At 43.2% G+C, this 14245-nt stretch overlaps 1 protein-coding gene across 3 annotated transcripts in view; it reads left to right on the top strand.

The window, feature by feature from the left end:
- RUNX1 (RUNX family transcription factor 1) overlaps positions 1-14245 on the top strand; it is a 176148-nt gene that overhangs the window by 109714 nt on the left and 52189 nt on the right. For all 3 annotated transcript variants that reach the window (XM_037376438.1, XM_037376437.1, XM_037376436.1), the window contains exon 5: positions 12294-12398. In XM_037376438.1, coding sequence (XP_037232335.1) covers positions 12294-12398 — 105 coding nt within the window. The remainder of the gene's footprint in view (positions 1-12293; positions 12399-14245) is intronic.

Below are 14245 nucleotides of genomic sequence, written 5' to 3'. Positions count from 1 at the left end.
CTAAAAGACAGAGGCCAGAAGCAGTGATTTTATTTTTAAGTGACTTAGGGTTGCTTTAGTTGTGTCATCAGTTTCGAGAGTTCTGTGCAAACCGAGTAGCCACGGGAGTAGTCAGCATGCAGACTCCCCGCGCCAGTATGGAGGAGCCAATGCCTATTTCAAGCCAAATAGCTGGGGTCGGCGTTAGATCGTTAGATCGATCAGCAAACCCAGCCCTTTTGAGACGGCGGCTGATTCGGTGCTGGCCTTTGGCAGGGACATAGCGGCAGGAGGAGGGGAGGGGACAAGTCTTTCTCATTACACCAGTGCTGCCCGAGCACTCGCTACGTGCAGCCGGGTTTGCATGAATTGCTGATTGTGTAAGAAAGTATACATATGATGCAGCTCTGCGCCGGGGTTTGACTCGAAAAACATCATGTGGTCCGTGAGGCTGAGCATGACTGCGGCTGGCTTTGCCAGCTCCCAAACACTCTCTGCTGGGTTACTTAAAATTTTGTCTAGGCGAAAAAACTCGCGATCAGAAAGCATCAACAGGAGAAAAATAATGGCAGAGCGATTTGGAGAACTTCCTGTCTCCGGGAGCATTACTGCTGTAAACAGTGGCCATGCCAAGTGCTGAACCACTGCCCTCAGTCCAATAACAATAAATCTATTTTTTGGTTCTGCAGAGCTCTGCTTGTACATTTTTGAAACTCAGGCTAACAACGAGGATGAGGCAGACACTATCCTCTGAGCATTTTCTTTTTTTTTTTTTCTTTTTTTTTATTGCCATGACAAAAGGAGTTGGGTTTACCAGGATACTGCTCAGGGAAAACAAAGTACCTCCCTAGATGAAAAGGTTACATACTTTCAAGAGATCTGTTTGCCCTTCAGCTTTTTTTTGCACACACACCACCACCCACCCACCCCATGTTGTTTTCCTTTTTATTCTGGTGTGCTCTCCTTCAGAGGCTTCTTGAGTTCTGGCAAAAAGTATTCATTTTTGTGTGTACCTATGTACTTATATATCAATATATATACCTGTATTACAAGTCAAATAACAGCTGCTCTTTTGTCATCAAAATAAAGTCATGCTGAGAGTTGAATTAGGACCCTGGCTCCCAGGCTGGCTAGTGAACTTCAGGTGACTGTCCCATGGCGTGCAGTTCCTGTCAGCTCACTCAGGGTTAGCAGAAGTGAGGATACTGCAGATCAGTGGCTTACAAGTGCTGTCAGGAGAGTCTTTTCCAGCAGTCATGTGCATAAACCCTCATCAGTCTGAATCAGTCTCTGTTCCCTTCTAAAAACCCTTTAGCAGCAGTAAAAAAATATACATTTTTTTCTATTACCTTAATGCTGTATGACTCTCCACCCCTCTTGCTCCTATCCTACTTCTCTACTGCTTTTCCCAGCATATTATTTCAACACAGTTTTCTTAGCCACTTCAAATCGTCGTCATTCCCTTCATCTCTGCCCTGCATCAATCTGTCTCTTGTCTTCCTGCCTCTATTGATGCTATCCCTGCCCATCCCCTTTCAGAGCTGCTGCCTCTCAGCACAGGTTGGGATTCCTATGTGAGTCTTTATCACAGGAGCAGCTTTTGGCTTCAAAGTGTTCTGGTAGGAACTATCTTAGATTCTTTCCACCCTTTTCTACTTCCCCCAGAGGATGGGGAGCTACTTGCTGTGTGGTGCTGGGGAGTGGGCAGGGTGCGGGGGAGAGGGAGGAGGTTCTGGAGACCAAGGCGAGGAAGAGGGAAGCAGCTGCTTTGAAGGCTTGATGCCATAAGAGCTCTTCAGTGGGGCGGTGCATGGAGCAGTGTGTATGCACATCAGTTCCCTGAAGTTCAGGGAGGAACTGAGGGAAATGCTTTGGCAAGGTCACAAAGTTTCCACAGGCTAGACTTTATGCACCACAACTCTAAGGCCGCAGAGGTTGCTCTACATTTGAAAGTTGTCTCTGGTGGAACTTGGCAGGTTCCAAGTTCGTAATGGCAGTGTTATCTCCCCCATCACTGACTGCATGGATATCCATCGAGTGACCCCAGACCTCTTCTGAGCTCTGAAATCAATGTGCATTGCATTAGCGTAATGACAGCATGGAGGAGTCCTGCCTCTAAGAAAATGAACTCAGGGTAAGCAGTCCCAGTGCACACTCCCACGCTCAGCTAGCTGCTGAAGAAGTGACTTGTCAGGTTGTCTGTTGGTATTCACCTGCTTTAGGCTACTGCCGGTGGAAGTCCCTCACTTGCTAAAATGGCCCTGATGATCATAGAAGTGTTCCTTGCCTTTCATATTCAGAGCAGTGTGTTGCTCTTCCAGTGAACCCACACCTTCCTTGTTCCCTGTACCTGGTGCCTCTGCCTGCAGCCATGCTGAGAGGTCATTATCTTCGTCGCTCTGTAAGGCAAGGAGCATGTTTGTTCCCAGCTCCTGCACCGTGCCAGAGCACTGTGGTGTGCCAGCACCTGGCTGGACAGGTAGCCAGGATTGGGCTGGTCCCAAATGAAAGCCAGGGCTGGGAAAAGAGAGAGGGACTGAGACAAAATCCGGGTCTTAAAGGGCTTTTTTTAGGTTCACAGGACAATGCACGATGAAATGAAGGTGCTTCAGAATAGGATCTGCCAAAACCAACGGCACCCATTACACCAAGGTTTTCCTGGTCTGATGATTAAGCAACGGATGAGAACACAGCTTTGAGGGGTGAAGAAATGATGGGTTCAAACACAGAAGTAGTCCTTGGAGAAGAGGGTGGCATGAGGTGCTCCCCTCACCCCAAATGCTGCAGCCACCAGCCCTGAATATCACGCAGGCACCACCTTTCTGCCTGAAGGACCTCTTCTCCCAGAGGACCTCCAGCCACTGGGGCCACCACTGCTGAGGACTCTGCCACCCCACTGCAGCCATCTGGCTATGGTGCCCTTTGGGGAGCACAAAGCATATGTCTGAGGCATGTCCTATGAAGCAGGGGCCTTCCCTGGGAAAATGCCCTAATGCTGAAAGCAGGAGCAGGGGCCACCATGAGAGGCCATCAGTGGGTGAGCCCCAGGCAGCAGCCCCCCAACCAAACCTCCATGAGGAGAAGGGGCAGAGGAGGGCTGAGGCTGTGGGTCAGAGCCAACTGACCACGCTGAGATGCTCCTTCCAAGAGGCCGAGCTTGTGGCCACGAAGACATGGGGCTGTTTGGCAGGGGAAGCCCCCTCAGATACCCACTGCAGCTGCTGCTAGGCACCACCTGGATGGGGAGGGGGGAGGAGTGAGGGGTGTAATTTTGGACTTAAGCATTTAAATCAAACCTGAATCCCACTTCAGGCAGCTAAATCCTCTTGTGAATCTGGGCCTTAACTTTTTCATGTCTCTCTCATCGCCCGTAAAATGCAGGTGATAATTTCTACCTCAAAAAGCTTATTAATGGTTTGAAATTATAGCTGGGTTAAGGACTATTATTAGGCTTAAGGATCCCAAGGCATTTTCTGTGAGAAGATGGTAGCTTTGCATTTAAGTAATTTTGGTTTGAACTGTTCTATTTCGTGTTTCTGTTGCTGTTTTTCCCTTTCTCTGAGTCGCTCAGCAGTGACACAGCAGTCTGCTGAATGATCGTTTCTTTGTTCTACTCTAGAGCTGGGTGCACTTTGTGGAGGTTAAATAATTTCTAAACATTTCAGCCCAAGCTCCAACATAGAGAAGCACTTCATTTAAGACTAAAATGATATTGCACTGGGAAAAAAAAAAATCAAAATTCCTTAATATGTAGTAAGTAGGTCACAGCTTGAAAGCAGAGGTTTTGGGGTAGCCCACTCATAGGAGCATCAGAGATTTCCATTAAAGTCATCTTTGGGGAAAAAATAATTCCACCCTCTCAAAATCTGTCTTCAAACATCATTGACATGTAGGTTTGTATAAATTGCTTATATACATTTCAAGTCTTAAAAATATTTTAACAATAAGCATTGCATTTTACCACTCAAACTGTAATCTTGTACAGCCACTTTGCTGCAGAGGCCAGACACCCCATAGCATCTTGTTCTTCCTGCGCTGTAATTATTGTCTCCACCCAAGTTCATAAGAATTTTATATTGGTTACTGCAGCAACTCCACTTATAGTTAGAGGCTGCTTGGCTTTTCCATTAAAAGGTCGACCCCCCCCCCCCCCCCCCCATTCTAGTCTTTTAATGCTTTAATCCATATTGCAAACTTGATCTGCAGGCTTTCAGTCTAAGAATGCATCCCACCCCCAAAATTCAGTTAAAGCAGGTTACTTGGGTTGTCTTTCAGAACAGAATGGAAAACCACTTTTTATTTAAATATTGTCAAACACTGTTGTAACTCTGGTGCACAGACTGACACACACACATAGATGTGCCACCTCCCTCACAAAACCCAAATTTTTTGGTGATATTTACACAGGACTTGGACCTGAGGATACTAGAATATAAATAATGTTCCTGTCAGCTACATTCCTACCACAGCTTGATAATCTCTCTGCTGAAATTAAACAACATCACAATATAGGGGTATTCCTGGTGGTTTTGTGTGTTTGTGGATTGTTGATGTTGGCATACAAAAGTGGCTAATGTCTATGTTAACTACTGGGTGTCATCCTAAACTGACTGTCTAAGGACACCCTGTCTTCAGAGACCTTTTTCTTGCCACCTCCAGCCCAAATCTCTTGACCCTATGCTTTTTCTCCTCAGTTAGTTAATTTATGTCCTTTCCCATAAGATCACAGTTATTCTCCTTCCTGTCTTCTGCTGCAGCTTGCTCCCTGATAAATGGCCATGACCATTTAGTACATGCACCTGGTATCTCCTGCTACGCAACTGCCACAGGTTGTTTTTTTTCTCTAAACAGAATAAACCGTGGTTTTCTGGCATCACTGCTGAAGCACATTCACAGCAAAAATTACATGAAGTTAGTAGAAGTAGTAACTTGAGGGAAAGAACCCAGAGGAATCCAATTGAGACTGATGCCTTGTGCTGATCATTTTAGATATGAACCTTTCAAATGAGTGCATTTCAAATCCAAGTTGCTTAAGCAGAGAAAGGCCATCAGGTGCCTCAGAGGCAAACAGTGGGGCAGCAGCAACAGTGGCGGCTGCACTTCTACACACATTGTCAGGCTGTCAGGGAAGGGATTAGCACAGAGGCCCTTGCAAGTCTGGAGGAGACAGTGGACGGTATCATCATGACAGCACATGGGACTGGGAAGTGAAACCACTCATCAGTGCAGAAGTGAAACCGGCTGCACACACTCTTGTCAAATTAAAATGTAAACATCTGACCAAAAAGAGAGAGAAAAATTGTGGCTGTTTTAGTGAGCTGAGTCCCACCCTTGCAGTGCTTGAGAATGTGAGCAATCCCTGCTTGTGCAATAGAGAATCACTCATCTGAGGGATTCAGATCAAATACTGAAGGTGTTAGCTGGTACAGTAATGGATAGAAAGCAGCATTCAAGCAAATATGTGATTTTTGGACTGACGGTGACATGTTTCTGGGATGGCGGGGGCTGGTATTTTTTGTTTCTGAACATAGGAAGATGTTCTTTTTTTCCGACTAAAGGGATTTGAATGCTGGTGCCACTGTAGTAGCACAGCAAAGGGGGTGGGAAAGCAACTTTAGGACTGCTACCTGCATGAGCATTCTCCAGTGCAAAGGGAAACTTGGTGTAGCATGGCTGGTATACCTGATGACAAGGGGCATGTACAAAACATCGCTGTGCATCACCAGGATGTGTCTGCTGGAATAGCTGCTGAGGGCCTGAGTCAGCTTTGTTTTAACAGCTGTAAGTTACACTGACTATAGAACCAGCTTCTGCATCTGTTTGCTTAAATATTTCATGTCCATGGCTTGCAGACTTAGGGTTACGTTTTTGACTTGTAAAATAGGAAGATTGTCAGGGACAATTTCCAGAAGAGTGTCAGGGACTATCCTTATCACACAGATAATGAGCTTAAGGTAAAATTCAATTTTAGTGTCTGCTTAGGTTGACAGCATCTCTATTAATGTTACTTGACTTCAGTTATGTAATTTTGGTTGCTTAATATAGTTCCTGTGTTGCCCTAGGTTAAATGTACATATGCTTCACCGAAATAATGCCTTGAAATGATTCCACCCCAGACACAACCTTCTTCTAGCCTTCTAGCTCTGGGAATCCCCAGAACTGCAGCAGGAGATGCAAGTGGCTCTGCTGCTCTCCACCGCAGCATTTGACTTGTTAGCTGAACAAAAACTTGGAGAATGGGTAGGGAGGAAAAGATAGTCGAGTGCACATCTTGGTTAAGATCTTGCTGCAGAGAGCTGGGAAGGAAAAGGAAGGGGAGAAGCCAGTGCCAGCTGTGCTCCCACAGCAGTGAGTTGCTTTTCCACAACTTATTGCAAAGACAATTCAATAGCTCATAGCTGGGTCTAAGTTTGCAGCAGGGCTGCTTTTGGCTGTTTGCATGACAACCTGGCCCCATATAAATCCAGAACAAAACAGCTATTGATTTAATGTGATGGAGATTTCATTCTGAGTAAGTAGATGCTATGTAAACACAGATATAAGAACTTCCTGGAGTGAGACACTCAACAGAAATGTTCAGAAGTATACCTTTATGCTGACCCAGGCTGGTTTGGCAGGAGGCAAGTGGGTGTATTTCCCAAATCTCTGGCTCGACATATACTTACACCTGCAAAACTTCCATATAAATACACAAACAGATCTGTTGCCCATGCAACTGATTTGCATGGGCAGTTCTTGAATTTTTTTGGGCAATCACCCCAGTATGCTGACATAAGCCCATGCTGACATTTATCTGTTTGGACCCTTGGTTTGTGGCAGTCAGAATTTGTAAACCATTTACAGCATGGTATCAGATGAGGTGAGTAACAGATTTTTTCTCATATTTAAATTCAGCGGTATCTGTGGTGCTGATGGTAAACAAATTATGTTATTTTTTGATGCCACTTACTTCAGCTGTGGTTTTTTTTTCTGATGAAATAGCCACTGGACCAAACAGAAAAGGCAAAGTTATATTCTGATTGCATGAAACTGTCACTGTGAGTAGGAGAAAAAAGTCACCATCTGAGCAATGAATTTGGACTTGTGCAGGTTTTTTGCAATTGTATATGCAACTTGAACACTTACAAAAATATTTAATTCATATGAGGAGCAGCAGCTAGCTAATGCAAGGTCAAATTATGTTGGCCCTATTGATCACATTTGGAATGTTCAGGGGCTTATGTGATAAGAATGGCAAAATTTGGCCCCAGTGTATAATAGTTGACATTTGAGAATGAATATGTGAGCGTGTGCATATTACAACCTGCCCAGAGATACAGTCAGATATGTTATTAAAATGCAGTAGACATCTTCACTTTGGCAGATACCCAGGAAGATGTTGTGAGAAATTGTAAAGATGTATAAAATTGATCATTTAGCATGGTTTAATAAAAGTAAGTACATAAGCACTAAAAAGTAGAAGCTGGATGAAAAAAAAAAGTATCATAATCTTCCTTGCTAGAACCTGGAAGTCTGTCACTAATATAATAGAAATGCCTGTAATATAATTTGTATTGCATTTGTGTATTACATTTCATATTTTTCCATCTATACCTTTTGTCCTTGTCAGCACAAGCATTCTTGGCTCCTTTCCCTTTTTTCTTCTTCTTTTTATCTAATAATTTACTGTAACAATTTAAAAAAAACCAAACAACTCTAATGACATATCTGTGATCATCAGAATAAATCCCCAAACCAAAAGACAGTAATTGTAACCCATCATCTGTTGGCTTTGCTTCCCCCTCCTCCCCGCCCCCCCCCCGGGCAAACTTCTGAAGCTTTAACTCCATTTTTTTCTGTTCTCATTTGGATGAACCTTCATCAGTGGAATCGACGTCTTTTTGCCTGAGAAAGAGGTGGATTAAAATGAAGTGATAGGTTCAAGATGTGGCCTCTCTTCCCTAAAGCGTGTCTGTTCTCATTTCCCTTTGCATCTGCCCATGCAGCCACTTACATTTTAAGTGTGTCTTCCCACCCCCAGACCCATCTGGTCATGACACCACTCAGGGATGACTAAAGCAGCACACAGGAACTTCATGTGACCATGTTGTCACTTGGGATTCATTTTTTCCGCCTTGGTTCCTCTCAAACATTCCCAGGGGCTGTAGCTTACAAGCCTATTGCTCCCTCTAGAGCCCTTCAGTACTTTCTGGGGGACCACTTAAATAACCTCTCATCATGCTAGATGTGACCTTCCCGCTCATTTTGCTTCCAGCCTCTGGCAGATGGGATGCAGACTGAATCCAGACTTTAAAGTCCTGTATTCCAGTGTAGAGCATTGGCACAACACCTTCAGATGCTCGGGTCTTGGAGGCTGACCTGCACCTTTTGCTGGTCCATGGACAGTATTGCTGAGCAGGCACTTTGTGCTTCCTCTAAAGTTCTTGCAGCTTTGCACAGCATCAGGGGATCTCATGAGCAATCTCGTGAAGTCATGAACTGGGGACAACTGGTTTAATACATCTGACTTCAGCTGTCAAATCAGCAGTGACTCTTCAGGGCACTTTTGATAGTAGGATGTCTAGCAAACCCATCAAGAGTCTCTGTGTATCATTTCAAAAGTCAGTATTGTATTTTGACCAGACATGCTACTGTTCCCACTACTTTTTCTAGGAGGGTTCTGACCTTAATGCCCTTGCAAAAATAAATATTACCAAGCAGTTTTTCCTACCCTAGTTGTGAGGGAAGACTCAATGGAAGCAGTGAGTCTTGTGCTCTGCCCTTACGCATATGAGGACATGCTTGATGTCTGTGGGAAGGGTTTCCAAAGGCAGTGCCCTGTCCCACATCTGGAGAATGTAATCCTTGCGCTCAGGAGGTGCTATGTGCCTAATATTAGGCACTGCCAGGGATAGTTACAGAGAGAGCAACAGTCTCTGAAGTGACTCTTGCACCCTAGCGAGGCACAGCTTGATGCTGACATCACCTGTCAGCCTTTCCACCATCAGCAAAGACTCCCATGATGACGCAGTAGCGATTGGCTTCAGTATACTGAGGCATGTATCATAGACCCAAACCAATTTGTGTATGGTTTTCTGCAGATTTATGGGACTGTTTATCCCAGAGGGTCCTAGACTTTGATGTTAGCTAATGGAGCGCTACATGCTCACTTGCTGTGACTGCTAGGATGTCATCAAATTGTCATCATGACTACAGGAGACATCCAAACCAAACCAGTGTTTCAGAATGCCTTCTTGGGGTGTTTGGCCCCTCTCTATGGTCACTAGAGAGGTCAGTCCATCACTTAGGCTGTCTGACTCAGTTTTGGTGGCACCCACCCCTTTCTGAGCGGAGCAGAGACACTAAGTGCTCAGTATAGGTCTTCTACTGATAGTTAGGAGGTACACTTAGGCATCAGAAATCACGGCATCTGATACAGGCTCCAGTGCTAGGGAGTCCGAACACAGCTTCCATTGACTAATCTGGAATTATTTCCACTGTTTTAGTCTGCTGTGTGTTGCATATGTATGTGTGTGTATCTGCACAGGCTTGTGTCTAAGTGTATTGTGCAAGTGTATGTTGGTAATAAAAATCTGTATCATGGTTGTATCATAATACATAAAAGCAAGGAGTAGACATTTATAGGCCTGCTGTCATCCCAAAGCAGGAATACCCATAAAATACAGATTTCACTAACAATACCTCCAATCTAAATCTACCTTTGTCAAGCAGACATGTAAACGATGAATAACGTAGAAGCTATGAATAAAAGTGATAAAACCACTTAATAAAGCTAAATGTAAATGAAACAGAATAACCAGAGAAAAAACACAGCCGGAATTATCGGTAAGCAGCAATGAGTGACACATAGGTTTATGGTTATATAGTCCTGTGGTTAACCAGTATGTGGTTAATGAATAGTCTTCTGTCAACAAGAAGTAAGCTAAGTATCTTCCTGCTTTTGCCAGCTTGTGTCACAACCTTATATAGGCTCTGAGACCTAGTCTGTTCTGTAGAAAATTTTGAAAGTAACTTCACCTCCTTCTTCTTCTTTATCCTGGCCTTGTAGACTGGTAATGTGGCCCCATTTTACTACATTTCACTATTGTTATAATTTTTTTTTCTGTGTTTCTTTTCTGTCTGGAAAATCCACAAGAGCCTTCTAAAGAAGTAAATTGACTACATATTCTAGCAGAACAGCAGGAGCACCCTACCTAATGCATGAGCAGTTGTCAAAAAAACCCAAAAAACCCAAATGAGAAGTAAGATGGAAACACTGCAGATTAGTAAAGAGAATAAAGTATTATTTTCAAAGTCTCCTTCAGTCTTAGTGAAATGGGTGTTGTTTATAAAGATACAGGGAAACTATTCTTGGAAAGAAGGAAGATCTACAGGTGCCTCTCTGATATTTCTTAAGTCTACTGCTGTGGGTGACAAAGTTTTTTGGAAGGAACTTTATTGAACTTCATTACTGATGCCTCATAGAAAGATCTGTTGTGCTGGCAAAGAAAGAGTAATAAAGCTGTAAAGCTTTACTATAAAAGTTGGTATTTAAAGAATGTCAAGAACACAGCCATCCTTGGTCTGGATAGATGCAGGACCCAAGAGTTGAGGGATAAAGGCCCTGAGATAGGAATCTGAAATGACTTTTTCTTCTGCTGCAATTCTTTCGATCTCAGGGACTGCTTTCTAGTGAGGATGTGGAGGTGGGAAGAGACTGGCCTGGCATTTGTGAGGCTTGCGTTTCAGCTTCTGCTTTGTCAGGGCTGTGATTCAGGATTACACTCGGATTTAGTTGCAGGAGCCAAAGTAGTTAGCATCGCTGGCCACAGGCTTCCTGTGAAATCGTGGCCAAGACACTTTATCTCCCCACAGTTCCTCATCTGTAGAGTGGGGAGAATACCTCTCTAATTCACAGGGATGTGATGAGGCCAGTTTCCAGTAACAGCTATGTGTGTGCGCGCGCTGTGATGTTGTTGCAGACCATTAGCACCAAAGTAGGAACTGCATTAAGAGAAGTATTGAATTGCAAGTGAGTGTGCATAAGGAGGGGGGAATATTGCTGTTGGAGGCAGGCACTTATATTTACATTTATATTTTAATTTAACATTATTTATGTAGATAAATGAAGCAAACAATAAAAATGGGAAGCCTTAGAAGACAAGAAACGCAGCAGTTAGAAGGGCTGGAGCCAAGTGGTAAAATGAAGCAGGCAGATTTGTATGGGAAAGCTCACACAGCATGTACCCAAAGGAGGAGAACCTCAATTTTCTTTCAACAGTTCCTGGTTATCTAACTCGGGGTGATGTCCTCTGATGTCTCTTACTGATAACAAAGATTCCTGTCAGTATCTGAGTCCTTCATGATGCTGAGATAACTATGCTAAACCTGCTGACAGGCACCATTTTTATTGTTGTCCAGGCCAAAGCCACAACAAATGCATATATTTGTTCTTATCAAAGATGCAGAATGTTACTTTTGTTATTTAAAAAATGCCTGAAGTAAATACTGGCATTGGCCAAAAGCAAATCCAGGGGTGGCAGGATCTGAAGGCATTGCAGTCACGAGAGGATACAAAACCCTCCCCAGCATCCAACAAAATGAGTGCTTTTCCCAACTTAGAGCCATGGCATGCATGTAAATTTTGAAAAGGCCTTCACAGTTTTCTTACTGAATAATGGAGAAACTAAGCATAATGCTCTGCTATGTCTTCATAAAAAGTTTTAATTCCCTGTGGACAAGCTGTAGGGATTTTTTTATTTTTTCCATTCCCTTGTTTCTTGGCATTGCAGTAGCAGATTATTTTTAAAGGGTTCTGGTTTGCAATATGGAATTGATCTAATGCTAGCTTCAACCACAAAGCGCGGGATTTTATGATCTGCCTAGGGGATCTGAGCACCCAGTTCTCTTTAATTTAAACAAGCTCTGTGCATCAGACTCCTGTGGCAGTTTTGGAAGAGTTAGCCACAATTTCTAGCCCTCTCTGAACTAACACCTTTTAGAAAGTACAGATAACCTACCAGTAGTCATGTAGATCAGATAAACTCTAACTGTTATGGGTAACCTCCTTTTTTTTTTACAAACAAAATGTAGATCATTTAAATATAAATTAATTTTTTTTCCCTGAAAGCTTTGAGCAGTTGCCACAGAGGGAATGCATCCAGCAATAGGCAGTTGTGAGGTTATATACCCCGCTCTGAGCACGTACGTCTCTTCAGATACAGACAGCTAAAGTGTTTGATTGCCATTTGGTGTGTTTGAGCACCATCTGAAATGAGGAGTACACCTTTTCTCAACACATACATATGCTCAATAACATTTTTTTCCTGTTGCAGGAAAAAGCTTCACGCTGACTATCACGGTCTTCACAAATCCGCCACAAGTAGCCACATACCACAGAGCCATCAAGATAACAGTGGACGGACCTCGCGAACCCAGAAGTAAGTGAACTAATGACAGCACTTGCAGAAGGCCAAGTTGATGGTTTAGTACAGGGATTCATCACCAGCCTCATGAAATGCAGCAATAACCAATGCATGTGGAGCAGTGGGTATGTTTTAATCCAAGGTTGTCCTATGAATGTTTTTAATTATGTCTTCCCAAAGCCTTACTTTTCATGGGTGTCCAGCTGGTTGAGAATATGACTTGCATTGCATTTCAAGTATCTATCCAGGGATGACTTGGATCATACCCAAAAGCTGACAGAAGGGATGCTGGTAAAAGGTGGGCAGTGTATACGTTACACATCATTTCTTGCTAGTCTTGCCTTTCGGATGTTAAGAGGATTTTAAAGCATTGGAAACCAATATGTCATTGATCTAACTTTTCAAGCTCAGTCACACTGCAAAAATAAATAAATGCCTGAAAGAGGACACCTGGGTGCTGCCTTGCGGAGTTCATATGGAGTACCTTGTGCTGTTGTATAGCTTAGGAGCACCCATTTTCACAGACAGCCAATCTTTCCTATTTTTTCCCCTTTCTTTTTATCAGAATTAAGTACAAGGAGGAGCTGAACAGTTTTGATATCTCCAGAAGAATACCCGCAGCTTTCACACAGGCAGTTGTTCTGTTTGGGTGGCAAGGGCAGGCTGTTTTGTCTGTAGGGTGAAGCAAGGGTGGAACAGATCTGCAGGTACAGATGCTTCTGCAGCACATGCGCTGCCTGTTACCAGAGGCAATCATTAACCTCAGTCACTAGCCCAAATGGGGCATTTTCATATTTTTATCAAAATGCCCTGATGTAAATTGAGGTTTGTGGTTAGTTTCTTGCACTCCTCCTGCATGCTTGGCAGAAGTCCTGGCTGTTGCTTAAGTGGAATCGTCTGGGGAGAAGAGAGCAGCAGGATTCAAACACCCACTAGAGAATGAGACTTGCAGCTCTGGGTTTCTTATACTTTGAAACTTCAACTAAAATAGCTTAGAAAACTCATGTCTTGCTGTGCAGTTTCTTCTTGAGCCTGCATTTGTCTGAGTTGCATAACGATGCTGCATGCATTTAGTGAAAAAATCTGACCTATATTTTTTGGATTTGAGGCCAGACTTTAAAACAAATACTGCTGTCCGGGTAAGGCTTCTTATTTAGCTTGAATTTTTTTTTTAAATTTTTTTTTTAATTGTGGTTGATTTGTCCCTGAAAAATGTCCCTGGTAAACCAGACAGCTGTGCACATAAAAAAAAAAGATATTTGTATATGCAAGTTCCAGATTTGCATATGCAATTACCTGGGCATGTTCATAGTTTGCAGACAACAAATAAGCTTTAGGGTTTTTAATGTGAGTCTGCTAGAATGGTAAGAAACAAAATCATCTTGCAGGCATATCTACTGTTTTAAATCAATTCTTCAGTTGGTATAATAGTTAATATTTAATAAGATTCTACATTTTAAAAAGGAAGTAGAGATATAATACATACTAAAGTAACATACATATCTTTCCAACTCAAATGTATGTAAAAGCTTCCTTGTAAATAATTTCACTTTATTGTAGGCAAATCAGTTGCATAGTGGAGGAGGCTTTATGCGTGTCAGGAGGAGAGGTCAGACATCCCCCTCAGTAGGAATGCACAGCTCCTTTTATCGCTAAGTCATTCGTGAGGCAGCGTAGAAGGGATTATGCTCCTTTCATTTTTAAGTGGGCTGCAAAGTCCTTCAGTTTGACTTCCCACCAAGGGTTTCTGAATCACAGCGGCTGTTGCAATCAGTCTGGTATCTCTTTTCCTCTTCATGCCTTGGACTGAGATATGGATTGGCCTGATGAGATACACTGCAGGCTGTGAAGGAAAAGAAGTG

The sequence above is a fragment of the Falco rusticolus genome, chromosome 2, assembly GCF_015220075.1.
Source record: "Falco rusticolus isolate bFalRus1 chromosome 2, bFalRus1.pri, whole genome shotgun sequence".
NCBI lineage: Eukaryota > Metazoa > Chordata > Aves > Falconiformes > Falconidae > Falco > Falco rusticolus.
Note: the sequence above shows the minus strand (reverse complement) of the source record. Positions and strands in the feature narration are given on the sequence as shown.